This window comes from Ornithorhynchus anatinus, chromosome X2 (assembly GCF_004115215.2).
Source record: "Ornithorhynchus anatinus isolate Pmale09 chromosome X2, mOrnAna1.pri.v4, whole genome shotgun sequence".
In the NCBI taxonomy this organism is placed as follows: Eukaryota; Metazoa; Chordata; class Mammalia; order Monotremata; family Ornithorhynchidae; genus Ornithorhynchus; species Ornithorhynchus anatinus.
In genome coordinates this window covers 2,327,857-2,346,542 of record NC_041750.1, presented here as the reverse complement: position 1 = coordinate 2,346,542, position 18,686 = coordinate 2,327,857, and the positions used below count along the sequence as shown (strand labels likewise).

General features: G+C 50.0%; 1 protein-coding gene across 1 annotated transcript in view; it reads right to left on the bottom strand.

Annotated features, from left to right (window-relative positions):
- The window catches only part of PFDN1 (prefoldin subunit 1), a 49,650-nt gene that overhangs the window by 9,136 nt on the left and 21,828 nt on the right, over positions 1 to 18,686 (bottom strand). The window contains exon 3 of the mRNA XM_029052444.1: positions 11,240 to 11,324. Within this exon, the coding sequence (XP_028908277.1) occupies positions 11,240 to 11,324 (85 nt within the window). The remainder of the gene's footprint in view (positions 1 to 11,239; positions 11,325 to 18,686) is intronic.

The window sequence follows — 18,686 nt, the reverse complement described above, 5'->3', positions numbered from 1 at the left end:
GGTACGTTGGCATGGCTCTCCAAAGCCATTCGTCTACCGACAGCCTGCAAGAGATGCCACCCGCTGCCAACCGCCCCCTCCCCCGGCCCCACTCCCAGGGGTGCCACCTGCACAATGTTGGGGGGGGGGCGCGAGGATCTACGGTGAAAGCAAACAAGCAGCCTTCTCATAAGGGTGCGAAACTCAATCCCGACAGCCCTGACGGCGGTAAGGTGAATTCCAGATCCTTTCTGGCAAACCACCGTCCGGAGAATTCCGGCCTTGTTGGGTAGGGAGAAATTCGTTGTTCTGATGGGTAAAAAGGCACTGGAGTTAGAGCAGCAGAGCCTTTGAAGGGCGGTAGAGTCAACAAAATATTCAGCGAAGAGGCACTGAACCCCAGCAGGTGAAGGGGCGTTTGACGCTCCGAGTTTCCCGATTGGACCAAGGCCTCTACGGCTATAAAAAAGGGAGATCCGGTCACCCTCCCCTTACTCTCCCCCAACCCCCGGAAAACCATAAAAGGTCACGGGGCCGGGGTGGAAATGCCAAAGAAAGCAAGAGCTCTGAGGGCTCTGCCGTGGCGGGTGAGTCATTGGCCCCTCACCTCGCCGGGGGCTCGGGGCAGGTCAGCACAGGGGCAGATTCTCAATCTACCACCCCGGGAGCAGTTCGGGTTCAGCCTCAATCTCCCTCTCCCTCTCCCACTCTCTCTCCCCCACTCACCTGCCCCAGGCTAGGAAGTTACCAGACAGGCATACACAAACACACAAGTACACCCGCCCCTCAAGTTAGAAAACTTCCAGAAAACTTCCTCCCCTTGGCCCCACCCCTCCGCTCCGCTTTGTAGTTGTCTATGAGAAGAAGGGAGAAAGAAAAAGGGAGAGAAAAAAGAAGACGGGGGAAGGGGCCACATTTCTCCTGCTCCTCCAGAGCTCCCTGCGGGGCCCCAGTTCGGGTCGGAAGGTGGGGGCACTGTATGCTGTGGGTGGGGTGAGGGAGGGGCAGAAGAAGGGCCCGGTTCTGCATAGGCACCGGGTACGGTGTGGAGGGCTGGAGAACGTGGACCGGGCAAAAGCGGCTGCCCCTCGACCCGGCCTCAGGGCCAAGCCCCCCCCCCCCCCCCCCCCCCCCGCCATTACCATGAAAATGGGGCAAACTGAGAGGAAGAAGGTCAAGATGCTATTCATTCTGATCTATGGAGCTGTGATATAACACCAATTAAAGCTGAAGCAATAAGGGACACCCTTAGGCATGGTTCCTTTGGCAAATAAAACACAATTAGGAGGTCGGTTTTCTCTTTTGCTTTCCTTTGGTTTTGTGACCCTGGAAGCCACTCACTCACAAATCGCTTCGCCTCTAGACCATGAGCTCACTGTGGGCAGGGACCGTGTCCACCAACCCTGCTGTACTGTCCTCTCCTGAGCGTTTAGTCTAGTGCTCTGCACACAGCGAGTGCTCAATAAATACCATCGATTGAGATACGATCGAACCGCGAGGCCAACGGGGCTGACGATCCAGGAGGGGAGCTCCTCGGCCCCAGCTTCCGGGAGCACCGGCTTCCTTATGCTCCCGGGACCTTTAGAGAAAATGAGCCCGGTCTGGTTAGAGGTGGACGATCCGGGGTCTCGTCCCTGCTCGTGTTGGGTTTTTAAACTCCCCCCCACTGCCGGTATTTGTTAAGTGTTTACTATATGCCAGGCACTGTACTAAGCATGGGAATAGATACAGGGTAACCAGGTTGGACAGAGTCCCTGATCCACATGGAGTTCACGGTCTTAATCACCATTTTACAAACGAGGAAACTGAGGCACATGGACTTTTTTGGTTTTGTTTTTTATGGTATTTGTTAAGTGCTAAATTTGTGCCAGACCCTGGACTAAGCACTGGGGTAAATACAACTAATCAGGTTGGACACAGTTCCTGTCCCACAAAGGCCGCAGTCTTCATCCCCATTTTACAGGTGAGGGAACTGTGGCCCAGAGAAATGAAGTGACTGCACTGAGGTCACATGGCAGACAAGTGGCGGATTCCCAGCTTTAGGCTTGCAGAAATCCCTGTTCCACCTCCCTTTCTTGGGAGACTCCGGCTTGGAGGCTGTCGGGCTTTCCCTTTCCTCCGGTTTTGCAAGTCGCCGAAAGGCTCCCAGGACCTCTCCCGCCACAGGCGCAGGGGCCGCAGACCCCAGCAGGGGCCACACTCAGGGGCAAGGCGGCTGAAGGCGAGCAGGGGGAGGGTCCTGGGTCGCCCACAGTAGTGTGGCAAGGGAACTGTGGGGGCGACAATCCCACCAGCAGCCGCCCTGCAAACCACGAACCACGGGGTGCCCTCCCGCTTCTGGGTCTTCGACGGGAAAGCGCAGCTGGGCTCCGCAAATGTACCGACATTAAGACAACGAGGCTGTTTACTGCCCTGATTGATCCACTTTTCTACACGTTGACAACTCACAAGGCAAAAGGTCATTTTGGACCCAGACCCTTTGGGCCACGAGCTGCGCCCTCTGCTCCGGGCAGAGAACTTTCGATCAATCAATCAGTAGGATTTATTTATCCAATTTCAAAACAGTATAGGAAGCGGGATTCTCAATCGCCCCTGCATTCAGACCTTGAGTTCCTTTTGCTGAGTATCAATCAATCAATCATACTGATTAAGCATCTATGGTGCGCAGAACAAACAACTATGCAAGTTGGGAGAGTTCAACGGAGACAAAAAATAAAATCACTGCCCTCGTATTTACAATACCATTTGTTAAGCATTTACTGTGTGCCAAGCTCTAGTAGAAAATGCTGTTGGATCAGAAACAGTCCCTTTCCCGCAGGGGAGACAGGTAGTGAATGACCATTTTACAGATGAGGTAACTGAGTCCCGGAGAAGTTTAGTGACTTACTCATGCCTACCCAGCAGGTCAAATGCTGGAGCTAGGATTAAAACCCAGGTCCCCTGAGCCCCCGCCCTTGCCTCTTTCCACTGTCAACCAATCAATCAGTGGTATTTATTGAGTCCTAACCGGGTCCAGGGCACTGTACCAAGCACTCGGTAGAGCTGGTCGACCCGATACCTGCCCACAGGAGCTCGCAATCTGGAAGGGGAGACAGACTGTAAAATAAATAACGAAGTCTACGGATCTGTACGTGAGTGCAGCGGAGCAGAGACCGAGGTGAATTCCAAGAGCGTAAAGAGGGCAGATCTGAGTGCATAGGTGACATTGCTTCTCTAAGGACCTTCTTTAAGCCACAGACCGATCAAATGAAGGGGCCGGGCACCCACAAAATTTCCTTGGAGTTGGAGGGTGACAGCAAAAGAAAGCTACAACTGGTTATAACAAGACTCTTAGGATGGTTACAGTCTCCACTGTATGCTCCATGTAGACGGGGCCCGTGTCTACCAACTCTGCTGTATTGGACCCTCCCAAGGGCTTAGTACGGTGCTCTGCACAGGGGAAGCGCTCGGGAAATGCCCGACTGATCGAGTCTCCAAAGCCACCACAGGTTCACAGCCTGTCCCCTCAAGCCCGAGGCTCTGGTGGTCCCGAGGCAACGGGAAGCAGCGTGGCCTAGCGGATAGGGCCTGAGAGTCAGAAGGTCACGGGTTCTAATCCCGGCTCCGCTACTTGTCTATTGGGTGACCTGGACAAGTCACTTCACTTCTCGGTGCCTCAGTTACCTCATGTGTAAAAGGGGGATTGAGACTGTGAGCCCCAGGCGGGGCAGGGGCTGTGTCCAAGGCGATTTTGCTTGTGTCCCTCCCAGTGTTTAGTACGGTGCCTCGCATAGAGTGAGTGCTTAACCAATACCACAATTACTATTATTATTAACTTTCCAGGGGCGTGCCCGCGCTGCAGATCGGCAGGGCTGAAACAACGTTCCCGTCGGCTCTGCCGGCAGAAATCCCATTCACTGAGAAAGGCACCTTGTTTCTTTTGCCCTTTCTCTCCAGGAACTGAGTGAAAACAAGATTATAGGCGGAGGGGAGGCTTGGCCCTGGAACAGCCCCCTTCCCCCCTCATTTGTTATTTTTAGCCTCTGAGGAGGACAACGCCTGACAACTAAACATGCCGGGAATAGCCAGAGGGAGGGGGCAACTATCAGATAGGACCAGTGAAAAAACAGTAGTCATCACTTCCTCCAGCCCCAGAGAAGGATTCTTTTTCCAAGTCTTTACAGCCATCACCCACATACATACACACACACAGCTTCAGCTTTTTTAGGTCTCGCATAAAAGCAGACTAGACATATATTTATATAGAGATAGGTAAAAGTGACAGTGGAAACCGATAGCACGACTGTTCCACCGCTGACACAAAAATGTTCCCTTCAAAACAAAAGCAGAAAAAAGGGAGCCTGTTTCAATTCCAGTACTGTTTGAGATCCTTCTAGAGTTCCTTCCACTGTAAAATCCTTCCCCCGCATGAAGCTGACATTGCTCATTAGACCTTCAAAAAACTAGCTCTCCCGCAAAGGGAATACGGAAACGGAATAACGACGGCAATAATAATAATTGTGGGATCTGCCTAGCACTTAGTAGGGCTCGAGCACTGGTCTAAACGCTGGGTACACTCAATATGAGCATATTGGGGGCAGTCTCTTGTCTCACAAAGGACTCAGCATCTAAAGGGGAGGGGGAACAGGTATCTTATTCCCATTTTACAGGTGACAATGTACATTTTACATGACATTTTACAGGACACTGACTGTGAGCTCGTTGTGGGCGGGGAATGTGTCTGTCTCTTCTTATATTGCACTCTCCGAAGCGCTTAGTACAGGACTTTGCACACAGTAGGCAATCAAATATGACTGAATGAATGAATGGGGCACGGAGAGAGGTTAACTCAGTGACTCATCCATGGTCACAAAGTTTGCAAGTGATGGAGCAGCAACTGGAACCCGGGATTGGAATCTGAGCCAGAGACTTACTCTTGGGGAATATGACAAGACAAAAACACAATCTCACCCAAATCAGCCTTAGCGAGATGGTTTAGTTTCCTTTTTACCCAGAGACCCAGCGGGGAGTCTCAATCCAATCTGTAAAAATCTGTATTTCTGACAAGTGCTTAGGTGACCTTTCCGACACACCTCTTCCCGCAAGGCACCTTTGAGTATGATATAAAACATCTTCCTAGCACGAGCTGCAGAAAGGCCCAGTTGCCTGGTAATTCCCAGTCTCCAAATTTCGCTCCAGAATTTATGGTTTTGTTCCAGTACTTTTGGGTCCTGGATGCTATTGTTCCAACCTTGCTCAATCGATCTTGTCTATCTCCCCACTAAACCCATTCCCACATTCCCATCCTTCCCTTTCCCTCCCTCCCTGGCAAAATATGCCAGGCCACCACTCCCTCTGCTTCAGAGTCTTATGAAGGTCACATCTTCACCAATTAAGTCTTCTTTTTCTTGCCCACACAAGCTTCCAGTCTAGAGGGGGAGACTGACATGAACAGAAATACATCACTTTTAATACATAATTTACAGATATGTCATGTAAGTCCTGTGGGGTTGAGGGTGGGGCCGATATCAAACTTCCAAAGGTCACAGATCCAAGTGCATAGACTCGCAGAAAGGTTTAATTGGCCCTCAAAGTTTACTTCCTCCTGTTCCTTTGAGGAAGAAATGAGGCGGGGAGTTTTAAGACCTGGGGCAATCCAGAAACAGGTAGAGGCCTTGACTAAATGCTGAAATTTAGATAACCAACGTAGCCCAAGCCCTTAAACTACTGTCTACCAAGAAGCCACCTGGTCTCTTAGTTTCTTTTATGATTTAGACTTGAGTACTTTAACTTTGTGAGGATTCCTTAATGACTCTCCCTACACACATACCCAGCCACGCTCCTCCATGTGCGGCCTCTCAATCTAATGTTGGTATTTGTTAAGCGCTTACTATGTGCCGAGCACTGTTCTAAGCGCTGGGGGAGATAGAGGGTAATCAGGTTGTCCCACGTGAGGCTCACAGTTAATCCCCATTTTACAGCTGAGGGAACTGAGGCACAGAGAAGTTAAGTGACTTGCCCACAGTCACACAGCTGACAAGTGGCAGAGCCGGAAGTCGAACTCATGACCTCTGACTCCAAAGCCCAGGCTCTTTTCCACTGAGCCATGCTGCCAAGGCAACTTATGTTTTCTGCTGGCTTTACGACTTCACAAGCCTGGGGTGAGTAGGAACAGGGATGGGCTTGGAAGGACAAGCCCTGATTCGTTCCTCCTTTCCGCCTGAAAGTGGAAGAAATCGGAAGTTCGAAGGTCATCGGAGGAAAACCATCTCCAGGCCGCCTGCAGACATAGAGGAATCTATGGCTACTTGAGACTACAGACACATAGTTGTGGACTGGCTACAGCTACCTTAGGCAAAATAGCCTTGGCGGGCGGGAAAGGAGGATGGGATGGAACTGCTGGATTTTGTAATCGGTCAATCAATCGTACGCATGAAGCACTTACTGTGTGCAGAGCGCTGTAATAAGCGATTGGGAGAGTCCGACACAACACAGCTGGTAGACATATTCCCTGCCCAGAGGAAGAAAACCTGGGAAAATGAACCAGAATCTTTTTGTTTGTTGATTTTTGTCTTCTCCGGAAGAAAGTGGTTGTGATGGGGTGGGTAAAGAAAGAACTGGGGCTCCAGAGATGGGAGGAAACCAAACATCTCCCATCTTAAGGTTCAGTGTCTAATCCATCCCCTCCCATTAAATAGAACACGTCAGGAGAGAGGATCACTACGACACTGAGTGATGCTAACCGACCCAGATGTAATAAGAACACTAAGTGAGGTACTTGTTAAGCATTTACTGTGTGCCAACAATCAATGGTATTTATTGAGCACTTACTATGTGCAGAGCACTGTGCAAGTGCTTGGGAGACAGTACAATATAACAGGATTAGCAGACACCTTCCCTGCCCATAAAGAGCTTTGCTAAGCAGCAAGGCCTAGCGGACCCAACACAGGCTTGAAGAATCAGAAGGACCTGGGTTCTAGGCCTGGCTCTGCCGCTTGTCTGCTGTGTGACCTTGGGCAAGTCAACCCGCTTCTCTGTGCCTCAGTTACCTCATTCGTAAAATGCAGATTAAGACTGTCAGCCCTCTGTACAACATGAGTACTGTGTACAACCTCATTAGTTTGTATCTTCCCAGGGCTTAGAACAGTGTCTGGCACATAGCGTTTAACATACACCATTAAAAAAAAACAACCTTGCACTAAGCACTAGGGTAGATACAAGATAATCGGGACAGTCCCTGTCCCAGACGGGTTCGTGGTCTAAGGAGGGGGGAGAACTGGAAGTGAATCCCCATTGTGCAGATGAAGTGACGTGCCCATGGTCACGGAGCAGACGAGGGTCAGAGGTGACGGAATTCAGTTCAACTGGGATCATGGGAGCATACTACCGTGAGGCCGGCTTTCTCAGAAGCCTCTGCTTTAAGAGAGAGAGAGTCCACCAGTGGGCCTGCCACCAAGGACAATGTACGCCCACACACCTCTAAGGGTATTTCTGAACCATTGCTGGCTCTGGGGATTTCCTTAAAAAAGATACGATTTGAAATCATTCCTCCCCCAATTTGTGCGGGCACAGAGGCTCCCCTCTAAACTGTAAGCTCACCATGGGCAGGGAACGGGTCTCTTTCTTATACTGCATTCTCCCAAGCGCTCAGGACAGGGCTCTGCACAAGGTAAGCGCTCAATAAATACGATTCACTGACCGACCGAAGCCGGGCGCTACCACGAGGAGGTGCGGGGTCGAAACGTGGCTTTGGGTTGGGAATTTGAGCCGACTAAGGGACGGAGCGGAGGCGCTGAGCAGGAGGGGTTTCCCGCCTCCCTTGCAAGCGCAGAAGGGAAAAGGGCATTCCGACTTGGACGACGTTTTGGACGTCGGCCTGGCCGCCACCAACGCTGGCGCGGTTCTACCTCCCCGGCGGGAGTCTCGGAGCCAACCGCCGCGCTCTCCGCCCCGCCCCCGGGGTAAGGAGGGCACGGGTTAGCAGTTTCCGGACAGCCGAGCCCCACCGATAGGAGCAACTCTCCCCTCCCCGCCTCTGCCCTCGGCCCCCTCCCCTGAAACCGATCAGAAGGCTCAGAGCCCGTGCCCCTGCTCCGCTCTCCGCGGGGGCCTCCCCTGCCTCATGCCACGGTACCCGCTCAAAAATAAAGTGGTGAGGGCAAAGCTGGATCCGATGCCAAGTTCCTGCCAGCCCCCACCCGGGCCGTGGAAAGAATGACCCCCTCCGGGAGGGGCCCCACTTCCTCAATCGCGGGAAAGCCTCCAAAACATTATCTCATCCAACTATCGGTGGAGGGCAATGGGCCACCTCTCTCGCCCCCGCCCTGGCCCCACACCTCCAGTCTCCTTCCCCCAGCATCCCCAGGCTGGACAGGGCCCCGCTTCTGCAGAAGCCATCAAAGCTGCCAGCAACGCGGAGGGTTTCTCCGGTCTGATTCGCTGCCTCGGGGGAAAGGCCACCACGACCCAGAAGGGACGAGAGCCGGGTCCAAGCTCCGACCCCTGCGCCCCTCGGCCAACTGGGCAGGGTGCTCCGTTCTCCCAAACGAGCATCAGTACTGCCCGCTCAATACCCCGTGGACATCCCGGGTCCTCGCAAGGTGGCGGATTGGGAGACGGCTGGCCCCGCTGGAGGAGAAGGGAGAGGGGTCTCAGAGAGGGTGGTTCAGGTCACTGTGGCGGAAAGTGGGTCCTGCGTGGAAAAAAAATAAAATCTCCGCATGCACGTTGCTCTGCCATTTGCCAGCTGTGTGACCACGGGAAATTATTTAATTGCTTTCGACCTCCCTTTCCTCAGCTGAGAAACAGTGAATGCCTAATACTTAGACTCCCTCTAAACTCTACGTTCCTTTTCTAGTCAGTCCATTGATCGTATTTATTTAGTGCTTACTTGATGCACACACTGTACTAAGCACTTGGGAGAGTACGAGAGAACAATATAAAACATTCCCTGCCCACAGTAAGCCTACAGTCCAGAAGGGGAGACAGACAATATAGACTATACCTCCTTTGTGGGCAGGGAACGTGTCTACCAACTCTGTTGTATTGCACTCTCCCAAGTGCTTAGTACAGTGTTCCGCAGACAGTAAGAGTAAATATCAGTAAGAATCAGTAAATATCACTGATTGATCGGGAGCCCCATGAGGGACGGAGACTGTGTCCCGAGAAGCAGCGTGGCTCACTGGAAAGAGCACGGGCTTTGGAGTCAGAGGTCATGGGTTCGAACCCCAGCTCTGCCACTTGCCAGCTGTGCGACTTTGGGCAAGTCACTTAACTTCTCGGTGCCTCAGTTCCCTCATCTGTAAAATGGGGATTAAGACTGCGAGCCCCACGTGGGACAACCTGATTCCCCTATGTCTACCCCAGCGCTTAGAACAGTGCTCGGCACATAGTAAGCGCTTAACAAATACCAACATTATTATTATTATTATTATTATTGATTATGTTCAATCTATCCCAGCGCTTAATACACGGCTAAGCACATAGCAGGTGCTTTAACAAATACCCAAATTATGCTTATCCTTCTAAACAGTGTCTATTGAGCACCCTCTGGGACAATACAAAACAGAGAAGTAGGACATCCCCTGCACATAAGGAGCTTCCACTCTAATGGGCAGGGCAGGGCAAGACTATTTAGAGCACTCAAAATAAACTGAATTAACCTTGAATTTGCAAAGGAAAACTATCCGACTGATGCCAACCAAAGAAAAAAAACAACAACCAAAAAAACCCCCTTCAGAGTCAACAAGCTCCTGGGGTTAATGGTCGATCACTCAGTCAATTGTATACATTGAGCATTTACTGTGTGCAAAGCACTATACTAAGAGCTTGGGAGAGTCCACTATAAGAGAGTTGGCAGACATATTCCCTGCCTACAAAAAGCTTAGGGTCCAGAGAGGTGACGTTAGGTCTTCGGATCGCTCTGCTCAACACCCAGCCCACTTAGATATTAATGAGCGGTAATAGCCTAGTGGATAGAGCGCGGCCCTGGGAATCAGAAGGACCTGTGTGCTAATCCTGGCTCCGCCATTTGTCTGCTGGGAGACCTCGGACAAGTCACAACTTCTCTGGGCCTCAGTCCCCTCATCTGTAAAACGGGAACAAAGACTGAGCGCCACGTGGGACGGGGCTGTTTCCAAACTGAATGGGCCGTACCTACTCCAGCGCTTAGAACAGTGCTTGACACAGAATAAACGCTCAATAAATACTATTATTATTATTACGGCAGCCCACCCAGTGACACCCCCGGCCTCGTGTCCGTCGATTCTTCTCAGACCTTCCACCAAACTGAATAAAGGTAAGGAGAAATGAATCTGTCAGATAAGGGCCCGCGGCCTAACTCCGCTACACTGAACCGATCTCAAGCACCACAAGAGATCGGTTCCCTTGGGACCAGGACCCACAAAAATCTCCCCTGCCACAGGAAGGATGTCGCCTCCGTGACTCGGCAGATGGCTGAGGCAGATTCGGAACCGCTGCCCCAGTGCAGGCTCCAACAAAATTAGCAGCTATTAAGTGGCCTATGAAGTCACTGTAACCCAGCCTCTGGTAAATCTTGGTCCCAAAGGGAGACTGACCATTTCTTTGTCCGGCTGCTCTAGGGGTCTCCAAGGACTGATCTTTCACCAGTAGCCCGGGGAGACTAGTCAACGGGGGCTCTCTATGCCAAAACGTTTTTTGATCAACTCAGTTTTTCCGATTCTTAAATCATTCCTACCTGTCGCTATCTCCAAGACCACCCCTCCCACTCCCACCAAAAAAAAAAATAATTAAAAAAAAATCCATTTCCGTCATCGTGGTGGCACCTTTATTTATAGATCATTATGGCCCACTTCTGAGTCCTAGTTTAGGCCCTCAGCCAACTTACAGGAAGTACTGTGTGTGCAGCTGGAGACCGAACTAAGTCCTCCCCCATTTGTTCTCTTTAAAGATCTCACTGCACTTTCAGAGAGGTGCTAATCTCAAGGCCCGGGACCAAATCCAAGCTGGTTTTAACTGCATCCTGCCTTCCTCAAATTCCCCTGAAGTCCTGGGCAGAGCAGAAACTATTCATTTCCCACCATCGCACTCCCGCAGGGTGGCCGGCCGGCCCAAAATGGCGGCCCATTCCCTCTCAGGGAGCCCCGCCGTTCGGTGGCGACGTTGGAGGGTCCAACATCACGGCGAAGGCTTTACAATCCCGTCGGTCGTTTTCAATAATTACTAATGATAATTACGGTACTTGTTGAGCGCTCACTCTGTGCCAGGCACATTTGACTTCCACGGCCCGCTTCCAACTTACTTCCAGCTCCTTAATCTTCTCCTCTGCTATTTTCTGTTTCTCTAACAGTTGGTTGTGAATGACCTCCTTGGATTGAAGGATGAACCTATGAGGCGGACGAGAGAGAAAAAAGGACATGAAATGAAGCACCTGAGTCACTGCTCGCGCTGTAAATCACGAGGAATCAGTAAGCCGAGGAATGGGACGGAAGCTGTGGCAGCCGGGCAGGAGGAAGCACCTTGGGGAAGCTATTGTGGGAGACTCCGGAAGAGGGGCCGGGACTCCTGAGAAGGAAGGGGGAGGGGATGGGCACCAGAAGGAGTGAGACCCAACCCCAGGTGAAGGGCGACAAACGAGGAAACGAGCAAAACCCACTTGGGCTCAGGCATTGTCGAAACTCACTGGGAAATCGTCAGAAGACACATTTTAAGCTCGATGGGCTTCATCTTAAACTTGCGGCCACTTGTTTTTTAAACGATACAGTTTAATGGGAGTTACTTTTTTTTTCCCCTGACTGCAGTTAACTCATGACCTTTGCAAAACACAATCAGGCACTGTGTTAGGATCAATGCCTAAGTGTTTGTTTGAGTTCCCAACACAAAAGGCCCTGTTTAAGTCCTATTATCTTTCATTATTATTATTTCCAGATTATGCCATACCTTCTGAAAAGCTCAAACATTTAAAAAGGGAAAATTTTCATGCTTTTTCCTTTTCATTCGGGAACATTATTTGCATTCTACCACTGAGGAAAGGGGGGGAGGGGATAAGAAGATTTTGATATCAACCTGGTGTTTCTGTTTAACTTTCCTCGCTCGTGTGTTAGCATTACTCATGCGTCGTCCTGGAGGAGAGGCGGAAATTTGAATCATTTGTACCGACCCTCAAATGCCCGAGCCCGGGATGTTCCAAGAATCCACTGCTCTCCCAGGCACAGGGACATTTTCCCAGTGATCGATAGAGAAGAATACTAAGGCCGTTCTAAGAAAGGCGCAGAGACCATCAGGTTCGAAGCCTGCAACAGGGTGGGCTGTCACGGGCCTGTGAAACAAAATCACCACTTGGCTTATAAGGAGTTATGGGGGCTTTAAGAGCTCAATATTGGGCTCCCCAGAAAGACCTAGAGAAGGAAAATGAACAGTTGACAGTCTGATTTAGCAGGGTTCCCAGCTCCAAAATTCAGGGCTCCCAGCTCCCGATGGAAAGCAGATTAAAAGCCCCTTGCGTTTGGATTTGCATCCTTTATTCACCCCACCCTCAGCACTTACGTGCATATCTGTAATTGATTTCTTCATATTTATGCCTGCCTCCCCATCTAGACTATCAGTCCCTTCTGGGCAGGAAACATGTCGCCCGACTCTCCAATACTGCACTTTCCCAAGCACTTACTACAGTGCTCTGCACACAGTAAGAACTCAGTAAAATAACTGATTGATTGATTGATCGATAGCCAAACAGACCCCGGTTCCGTCGGGCCTGACGGTGCTTTAGAACCCAGACTGTGAACGGTCTTCCCGGACCAACGCTTTTGAACCGAACCCGCTGCCGTCTTGCCTTCTGGTTTCGCAGGCTGGACCAAACTCACCCAGGCCCCTCCGCTGACCTCGGCCGGATGCCTTCTCCATCACCCAATCTCACGCTTGTATCAAGAACGCACCCGGTGTCAGGCACGTAATCCCGGGGCCCGACGCAAAGCCCGGCGGTGATGAGCCAGTGACCGGAGCCGGGTGGCCGCCTAACGGAACTCCAGATGCTATTCTCAATTCTATAAAAGCGCATCCCTGGGCCCTTTTTTTGAACCTCGCTAATCTGCCCGCACGATGCCCCTGCGGACGTCGGCCTTTTGCCACGCCGACCCTCGTGTCTGGAATTCTCGTCTCGTTCGGTCCGAAAGACGGTGGCTATTTCGGGTTTGGGGGCTCAGGCCGAGGCGGTGTTCGGTTCCTGCAGAGGGTCCGCTTCGGTTCGGGGAAGGGAGGAGAAGCAGGTTGTTTGGAATTGTATAAAGTCTCAGACACCACGTGAGGCCCGCCGACAGGCACCAATCACGTTCGCCACGCCAAATCCTTGAAAGGACAGAAACGGAGTTTTACTCAGAAGGTGTCTTTGCCCTAGAAATGCTTGACATAGTAAGACGGACATTTTTAAAATGCTATTGATAGCTAGCCTGGCGGTACTGGTCTCAAATAATAGGTCACCAGACGGCTCCTTTATTAGCGTCTGGGAAATTTACAATGCTAAGATTAGAGGTCAAGTCACTGGTTACGAAGCCTTTAAAAAGAAAGGATCCACTCAGAGATTAAATCCCTTCGGTACAAAATAAAATTACTAGAAAGCAGACACACAAAAGGCAAAACTTATATACGTGTGTGGGTGTGTGTGAGAGACGTTAGGCATATATCAATCAAGTGCTTACTGTGCACTGCAGAGTACAATACAATAAAGCTGGAAGACACAATCCACCCCAACAGGGAGCTTACAGATTAGAGGGGCAATAAACGGGTGTAGGGGTGTAAACCTGTGCAAGTATGTGTGCATACACACATTTTACAGCTTTCAGCTTCCTAAACAGTGGTCCAACCCATCAGGTTGTAAGCCTTTGGAGTGTAACCACTGCAAGACTGGCTTCTGTTACAATCTCCGCGACCACAGCATGGAGCTCCCTTTGCCCTTCCCTTTCCTCCCAGTCCCACGGCACTTGCGCTCGGTATGCTCTTAATCAATGGTATTTATTGAGCTGTGGGAAGAGCACTGTACTCAGCAGTTAGAAAAGTCCAATACGATATGTAATAATTATCATTATTATTATTGCTATGGTATTTGTTAAGCGCTTACTACGTGCCAGGCACTGTTTTAAGCACTGGGGTAGATACGAGCTAATCAGGTTGGACACAGTCCATGTCTTATCCCTGCTTTACAGACAAGGTAACTAAGGCACAGAGAAATGAATATTTTAAAATATTTTTTAATGGCATTTGTTAAGCACTTACTGTGTGCCAAACACCGTTCTAAGCAGCGAATTGCCCGAGGCCCCACAACGGACATGTGGCAGAGCTGGGATCAGAACCCAGCTCCTTCTGACTCCCCAGCCCGGGCTCCATCCACTAGACCTTGTGCTTCTGGCTTGGCGATATGCTCTTGTATTGAGATTCACCTACTTCTAATCATTCAATATTCCCAAAGCAAACCATCTCAGCCAAAAGAGGCTTGAAAAAAAAAAACACATAGCCCTCGCTTCCTCCCCCTACCCACCTCCAAATCAGTGGCCTTTACTTCGACGCCACCTTCGAGTGGAGACCAGCACACTAGAATTCCAACCGAAAACAGAATTCATTGGGGAAAATGGTTACTGACTGCGCAAGACGAATTTTCGTGTTGCCCCAGGCAACGTGAAACAACCTCCACAACAGAGTATTACAGCTCAGCCGGACAGCGTGAATTGAGAAAGGAGGGCCTCCTCCAACTTTCAATGGCTTGGTTTTTATACAGGGCCCCAAGCATAATATTATGTACACAAATCCTCAGAATGATAGCATCCCGCCCAGGCACTGCCCAATAGCTAATGGAAAGTTACACCCTATTTGCTAAGGTCCAGGATCTGAAAGCTCGCATGGCGACCGTCCAGCTACCTATGTCTCCACCAGCTGCCGGGGCTCAAACCGACGAATGGCTTAAGTCAGGATGAGCGGCAGAAGTTGCGATCACGTTCTCTCCATCTGTGCAACCAGTGGCTGGGACCAGTTCTCCCGGTAGGGATTTACCTATAGTTTAGCAGGCTACCCAGTAGTACCTAATAATAATAATTACGGTATTTGTTAAGCGCTTTATTACGTGCCAGGCGCTATACAAAGTGCCTGGGTAGATACATGTTAATCAGGTTGGACACAGACCCTCAGAGTCTCAATCCCCATTTTACAGATGAGGGAACACAGAGATGTGAAGTGACTTGCCCCAAGTCACACAGCAGACAACTGGAAGGGCTGGGATTAGAACCCAGCTCCTTCTGACTGCCAGGCCGGTGCTCTACCCACTAGGCCAGGCTGCAGAGACGGGGTGAGGTCAGGGAGCACAAAAAGGGCCCCCCTACTGATTTTGTTTATATTTTGTGGGTCTTCATATTTCATCATTCCTGATGAATCTGTGTCAAGTCCCTTCTCCCTGCTAATACCCTGAGCTTGGAACTCCCTGAGGGAGGGGGACCTTATCTAATTCCCACCTGCATCTCTCTCCCAGTGTTCGGTACAGTCCTCTGCCCACAGTAAGCACTTAATAAATACTATCGCTACTAGAAAACTGTAGGCAAAAACAGGATCATCTTATCCCTTCGAGTCAGTGTGCCCATGGTGGACAGAGAATGTCTACCAATTCGGCAACTCTGTTGCATTGTACTCTCCCAAGCAATTAGTACAGTGCTCTGCACCCAATAAGCACTCAATAAATACCACTGATTGATGAGTGGGAGCCAGGACCGAAGAACGAGACCCCTGTCACTTGAACTTGGCCATGGGAAAACTGTAAGCTCATTGTGGGCAGGGATCTGTTCTACCAACTCTCTTCTATTGTACCCTCCCAAGCGCTTAGTACAGTGTTCTGCGCACAGTATCCTCTCAATAAATACCACTGATTCACTGGTCACCACAACAGTCCTGGATTAAGTACTTTCTTCAAAGGGCACTTAGAGAAGCACAAGCATTATACATCACATACACACACAACACAAATCTTGAGTCAGAGTCCCTACCCTACTCGGTAAAAAGAGCGGATACTTTCACCAACAGAACAACTAAATAAATCCACTTTGAGTTGAACCCTGCTACACCACCTTCCACTTGACCTCTGCCCCAAATTTAAGCTGTGTGCCCTATCTTCTTTGGCAAAGATTTGCTAATGTTCAACTTTAGAATCCACCTCTTCCTCCCCATCCACTCCGCTCCCTCACTGATCCAAGCGCTTACCCTACCCCATCTTACCTACCGCATCAGCCACCTCGCTGACCTCCCTGCCTCCTGTCTCTCCCCACTCTAGGCCTTCCTTCTCTGCTGCCCGGCTGGGGTCATTTCTCCCCTCTCTTCAAAAACCTCCAGTGGTTGCCGACCCATCTCCACGTCAAACGGAGACCCCCCGCCATTGGCTTTAAGACACTCGATTGGCTAGCCCCCTCCTGCTGATCCTCTACAACAACCCAACCGGCCCACTTTCCTCCTCTAATGCCAACCCACGCGCATCACCTCCATCTCGTCTTTCTCCCCGCTGCCCCCAGGGCCCACAGCTCTCTGGCCAGGAACTCCCTCCCCGTTCACATCTCTCTTTATCTTTAAAGCCCTGCTAAAATCCCATCTCTAAACTCCAAATGCTGAAGAAGCTCTGTGAGAAGCTGTGGAAAGGCTGGATTATTTGGGTGGATGCATTCCAATCAAACAATCCATAGTATTTATTATGCGTTGACTCTGCAGAGCACTGGCTTAAGCACTTGGGAGAGTGCAACGAAGTTGGTAGGCATGAATGCTGCCTTCAAAAGTCTTACAGTCTAGAGACTGATATTTAAATAAATCATGGCTAAGGGAAAGGTGGAGAATATAAAGACGTGCTCAGAAGGGCACCAGAGGTGTTTAGGTGATATGGAAATGATGAAGAGGTGTTGGGGTGGAGAAATAGGGTGGGGCATGAGCGATTAATCAGGGCAGGCTTCGTGGAGGATATATAATCTCTTGAGGGCCTTGAAGACAGGGAGAGAAGCAACGTGGTCTAGTGAAAAGGGTACAGGACTGGGAGCCAGGAGATCTGGGTTCTAATCCAGATCTACAGAAGCAGCATGGCTCCGTGGAAAGAACCCGGGCTTGGGAGCCAGAGGTCATGGGTTTGAATCCCGGCTCTGCCACTTGGCAGCTGTGTGACTGTGGGCAAGTCACTTAACTTCTCTGTGCCTCAGTTACCTCATCTGTAAAATGGGGATTACCTGGGATCCTCACGTGGGACCACCTGATTACCCTGTATCTACCCCAGTGCTTAGAACAGTGCTCTGCACATAGTAAGCACTTAACAAATACCAACATTATTATTATTATTAATAATCCCACTTCTACCACTTCCCTGCTGGGTGACTCTGGGCAAGTCATTTCCCTCTCTGTGCCTCAGTTCCCTCAGCTGTAAAATGGAGCTGTAAAATGGAGATTAAATGCCCATTCTCCCCTAGCCCCCTCAAGAGCCTGAGCCCCAACTGGGGCAGGGGCTGTGTTTGATCTGATTACCCTGTATCTACCCCAGTGTTTAACAAATACCTCCATTACTATTATTATGGGAACAACAGCATGTGGGAAGAAAAGGAGCCACTGAGCGGGCCATATTGGGTAGCACTTCTACTTTGCCCTTTGTGACACAACCCAAATTTTCCTGGCAAGGGGCAGGCTTTGTTTTGGAGGGCTAAGCTTTGTGTACTTTGCGTGATCCAGCCTCCCTTCCCTTTGTACTTATTTTCTACAGCTGGGTTAATGGTTTATTATGGGTAGACTTGATAAGATGTTCTACACTTCGAAGCTGTTCAGCTTCAGGAAACTTTTTCTTCATCTATTGCTCCCTTGAGGTTTAAGCTCAAGGATTCCACAGGAAAGTAGTCTTTTGGATAAATTCTTGTAGTCTAAAAATCCACGTAATTCCGAAGTCTTTTAAAATCGAAGCCTGGCCAATACTCGTGAACTTACGGATGGGTTTCACTGGGTCAAATCTGCTTGAGCACAAGCGAACCTGCTATTGTATTTTTCACATCACAAATACTCAAAATTTATGAAAATGTGTACACAGCATGCTGTTTCCCAAAATTACTGCCCTAACACAAGACTTTCACCATTATGGCACACTCCAGGAGAAGTGTACCTGGGGATTGAGATGCAGCATGGTTCAGTGGAAAGAGCACGGGCTTGGGAGTCTGGGGTCATGGGTTCAAATGCCGACTCTGCCACTTGTCAGCTGTGATTCCTGGTGGAAAAGCATCTTGACCTAGTTGATAGAGCACAGGTTTGGGAATCAGAGGACCTGGGTTCTTACCCTGGCTCTACCACTTGTCTGCTGGGTGACCTTGGGCAAGTCACTTAACTTCTCTGTGCCTCAGTTACCTCATCTGTACAATGGGGACTAAGACTGTGAGCCTCACGTGGGATAACCTGATTACCCTATATCTACCCCAGCGCTTAGAACAGTGCTCTGCACAGAGTAAGCATTTAATAAATACCAACATTATTATCTCTCCTTTGTCCTGCATTTTCAATTCTGACCTAGCTCCAAGTTAAAAAAAAAAGCTCTCTGCCCTTGCCCTTTGTGAGCGGTCTCATGCCATCACTCTAATAGAAAAACTTTTTTTTTTAATGGTAGTTATTAAGTGCTTACCATGTGCTAGGCACTGCACTAAGGACCGGGGTGGATACAAGCTAACCAGGTTGGACACAGTCCATTTTACAGATGCAGTAACCGAAGCACA